Here is a 4,576-nt window from a genome sequence, read left to right on the forward strand (position 1 = left end):
ACACACACACACACACACACACACACACACACACACACACCAAAATGTAGTGGTGTATTTAATCTACTTGAAGGCTAAAGGCAGGCTGTTAAAGGAAACTGAAAGATGTTTATTCTTTGAGGAGCATCACAGCACTGAAAACAGATTCTAAGATGACGTAAAACTTCATTTTTGTTAGCATGAGAAGTCAACACATTCAGCTTATTGGATCCTCTGGATAGTGATAAACATGGCTTTCAGTAGTGGTTACCTTTCAGAACACAAGTTGGGTTTTGATCTTTGAAATGAAAAAGGTACGTTTTACACACTGAATCAGAAATAAGTCTAGAATCTTTCTAATGCGTCACCTGCAAACGTTTCAAAGCACATATTCAGAATACACCAGAACAAAACAAGCGCTCTGAAAATTTATCAGCCCAGCAATTCCTGAATACTGGCCTTTGTGGCTCATTGGTTACTGAATATTTTAGTTTTGCACTTAGAAGTAAAATCACGACATTCTCTGAGCAGGGAAATGAATAACAAAACTATCCGTTTTACTTGGTGCATGTTGTCAGGTTCAGGGCATTCTTCTTTGTAACTTGAAGCTCCACCATGAAACAGTTCAAGTCCTTCAAAGATGCTCCTGTGATGTTTCACAGCAAAATAAATGACTTGATGGTATCTGAGCCTTTAAAGTCTTTGATTTTATTTTCACACAATACCATTACAAATATGTTTCAAGGTCATATACTCTGCATCACAAACAATGATTTTCTTCACACTGAAGAAAAGTTTGCATCATTAAAAATCAGTTGTGGGGCTTGAAAGGTTTAGGCCTGCATGTGAGAAACACCAACTGCTGTTACACTGTAACAAAGTCTGAATGTCTGAAATCAAGGTACAGATCTCAGGTTCTTAATACTTACGACAACATAAAACACTGATCATTACTCACTTACTGGTTTTTACTGTGATTTCAGACCATAATGTGTACTCCACCCTGGAAATTAAGATGGACGGATAATAAATACTCCGGATTCACCCCAGTTCAGGAGCCACGGCTGGCTACGTTAGCAATTCCCCATCTCCCGATGTGGGCTCTGCTTAGGAGTCGACTCATCTGCTCTGCCTGTGATCAGCTCCAACTGCCTCGGACACACTGCTGAAACCCTGATCTCTGTGGAAGCAGACACAGCAGCGTAGGTTATAAGTATTTGTCCTGAGAAGCAAAAGGACCAGAATAAACTGATGGAAGCCCGTGCTCCAAATTTGTATCCTGTAATAACTTATTTGATAAGATTTTAGGCACAGCTGTTTCATGCCTTGCTGAGGTGTGCCAACAAAGGTACTGATAAAACTGAGGAGTGATACAGTCTGGTTAAATGGTTGCTGTATGCATGTACGAAAGTTCTTCTGAAAATGCAATGAAAGGGAAGTTTTTGGGGGCTGGTGATTGCTGCTGTCTCAGACTTTAAACAATCATATATAAATAAGGATCCTCCGACCTAGCAGCTAAATATCGGTATATCACATCAGCCTGGCTACATAGTAGAGTAGTTAGTGGGCAAAAAAAGATGTCATCTACTGGCTGCTGTATGTCTGTTATCATGTTAACACACCTTTACACTGGCTTTAAAAAAAAGGGGGGGATGAAGAGGTTTTAAAACACACAGGGAGGAGTGAACGATAAAGTATCGCCAAACTCTTATTTCAACATGGATATTGGCTAAAGAGTTTAAACCTTCAGCAAAACTTATAGTATGAATACAATCTTCATTGGTGTTAATACAGAACACACAAGTTTGTGTTTCTTCATACTACAACCATTCCTGGAGCTTTAACATCTTCAGATTTTTTATTTTTCCTTCTATGTTCACCTTCAAACTAAGTGAAGTTGTACTTGAAGCCTCTATTCTGTTTCTACAAGCTTGCATATCAGCCCAGACAGTCACAATTCTTGTGTCCCTACACTAAAATTAAAATGTATAAACAGTAGGAACAACATCCAATAGTTCTAAGAAAAATGTGTCCTAAACAAGAACAACTCTTAAAATAAACTATTAAAAACACCAGAAAACCTTTCACTTGAGAACTCGGCCTTAATGGTTATTTTCATACTCACTTAAGAAGCTGTTCCAGTTCTCGCTTTATCTTTATCACTACAGGTGGACCCTGATAGGTCAAAGCAGTGTAGAGCTGAACCAATGATGCACCAGCACGGATCTTATCCATTGCATCCTGCCCACTAGCAACACCGCCAATCCCAATAATTGGTATTCTACCTACAATAATAACAACATACAGGAAATTTACTTTATATGCACAGTCAATACTGAGGGAGATGGACATAACTCCGTACCTTTGGTGAGGTTGTACATCTCTCTGACAGTTGTAGTAGAGAGGTCTCTGAGAGGTTCTCCACTCAGCCCTCCAACCTCAGACTTATTTGGGTCCTGAAGTGTCTCTGGCCTTGACACAGTGGTGTTACACACCATTAAACCATCCACTCCCAGCTGGAAACACAGAGCATAAGCGGAGATAGAAAGTAGGTGTCACAGGTGGCGGCACCTACAGCAGCAGAACTGATGTATGTATGCGAGTGACCTCTGATGTGAAATACTCAGTGACAAAGAAAGAGACAAAGTGTGATTCGCTTTCTGTTCCGTCCTCAATGTCACATCTACTAAAGTGCAACTCCTCACCGCTCCAATGAGCACAAAAACCTACTGAAGTAGTGACAAGGTTACCCGAGCACAGAGGAGGAAGGGAGCCATGTGAAGCTTTACGCAGAGTTAAGGCTGTTTTGTTTTTTAGTTTTTAGATAAAGCATGTTTTACTTTAGACATAACAATGATTCCCACCTCAGTGACGACATCCGCAATGTCTTGTTTGTCTTGGGCAGTTAGGTCAGGAGCAATCTTCACCAGGACAGGAGGTTTACGCTGTTCCTGCAGGGCATCACGTTCCTTCTGCACCTGAGCAGATAGTGCAAGTGTCAGGTGATGAGGTAGAGAGACTAGTTAGAAAGATGGTTTACTGTGGCATAAGATCTAAAGCCTTGGAAATAGGAAGGGCTAAAAATACAGCCTATGGTTCAAGAACTGATGTACAGAAAAGAGACTTTGCAGCTACAGATTTTATTACACTGAATACCTAACATATACCCATCAAATCCACTTGAATGCCTTTCTAATTATTTTCAGTCAACCTAACGGGGAGTTTATAAAAATGCCTTTTTTAAAATTCCATTATTACCCATCACTACCCAATCTGAACCAGTGAAGCCAATGAGTACTCAAATTTGGTGCTGATGGGGCATGAAGCTTTTATCACAGATGTCGCAGTTCTGTAACATTCATTAACCCTGTCCTTGACTTATTTTCCCCTTTTGCTGCAAGGGAAAACAACATTTGCTTCTCCCTGGAGGGGTGGGGGTGGAGGAGGGTGGTGGTGGGTGTGGGGGGGAAATACTACAGCTGGGGAAGCTGTAGAAGTTAAAGCAAAACCAACACGGGAGAAATACTATCAATTATACAACTATCAGCTGTTGAAACCATTTTTCAGTACACAAAGGCAAAATTAGCACATGGCTACAGGTCAGATTCAAAGCATTGTGTTCAAGTTACAAAAAACTACAAACTGTTACGTCAAAAGAGCAGCACATATGACCTAGTGGCATCTAGCAGTGAGGTTGTGGATTATAACTTCAGCCTTGAATAGTATCCTCATCGTCACTTTTCAAGAGTGTAGTCTACAGGTTAGTAAAGATAGACAGGTTATGTTGAAGAATAGAGGTGATCATACCAAATTATCAACTTCAGGCTTGTTAGAACTGCTTCTTACAAATGTTATTGTCTTATAAACTGTATTACATGGCATGCGTCCATTAATCACTGCACCAATATGCCAGTGAGGATTTGTTTGTGCTTCTCAGTGTTTGCAATTAAATGATCACTTCTGTAGTCCTACTGTGTGCAGAAGCTGGCGAAGCTCAGCCTTGCCCTGTAGATCCCGGAGACCTGGTGTATTAGGGCTGCTAACGTTGACCACCAGGTAGTCGGCCAGCGGGCCCAGCACTTTCACGCCCTCCAGATAATCTGTCCCCGCATCCTGTGACAGCTTGTTCTTCCCCAGGTTGATGCCGAGGGGAAGGCCAGCTATAAACAAACATGCACACACACACAAACAGGAAAGTTCAGAAAACACAGACACAGGTTGCATCATCAGGCACATGACTCAACTGGGGCACAAGCTGCTGACGTGCTAAATGAGATTTAAGTAAGTATGCAGGCGTGATTAAAATACAAGATGAGGAAAGATCAAGATCATTAAAAATATATTTAACCTTATACATAATTTAATGCTGACATCCCACATCTCAAGCCACCAAAAAAACAAAAGTATGTAAGATCTAAATGAAAGTGAACTATGTAATCTCTGGTGCCACATTTACAGTACTTCAGAGAATACAAAGAGAATCTGCTAACCTTTACTTCGCCCTTGCTGCGTTTCTTCTCTGGCCTTCAGCCTCGTGTGTACTTCTGCCAGACCACAGCTGTTGAATCCATATCTACACACAGAGGGGGTAAAAAAA

At 41.0% G+C, this 4,576-nt stretch overlaps 1 protein-coding gene across 2 annotated transcripts in view; it reads right to left on the bottom strand.

Moving 5' to 3' along the window:
* Positions 1-671: 671 nt before the first annotated feature.
* dhodh (dihydroorotate dehydrogenase) overlaps positions 672-4,576 on the bottom strand; it is a 7,473-nt gene continuing 3,568 nt past the window's right edge. For both annotated transcript variants that reach the window (XM_005724249.1, XM_005724250.1), the window contains exons 4-9: positions 4,470-4,552; positions 3,952-4,139; positions 2,844-2,957; positions 2,342-2,495; positions 2,105-2,264; positions 672-1,159 (exon numbers count right to left, since the gene is read on the bottom strand). In XM_005724249.1, coding sequence (XP_005724306.1) covers positions 1,099-1,159; positions 2,105-2,264; positions 2,342-2,495; positions 2,844-2,957; positions 3,952-4,139; positions 4,470-4,552 — 760 coding nt within the window. In that variant the 3' untranslated portion in view covers positions 672-1,098. The remainder of the gene's footprint in view (positions 1,160-2,104; positions 2,265-2,341; positions 2,496-2,843; positions 2,958-3,951; positions 4,140-4,469; positions 4,553-4,576) is intronic.

Source organism: Pundamilia nyererei, unplaced genomic scaffold (assembly GCF_000239375.1).
Source record: "Pundamilia nyererei isolate P.nyererei 1_Seehausen unplaced genomic scaffold, PunNye1.0 scaffold00011, whole genome shotgun sequence".
In the NCBI taxonomy this organism is placed as follows: domain Eukaryota; kingdom Metazoa; phylum Chordata; class Actinopteri; order Cichliformes; family Cichlidae; genus Pundamilia; species Pundamilia nyererei.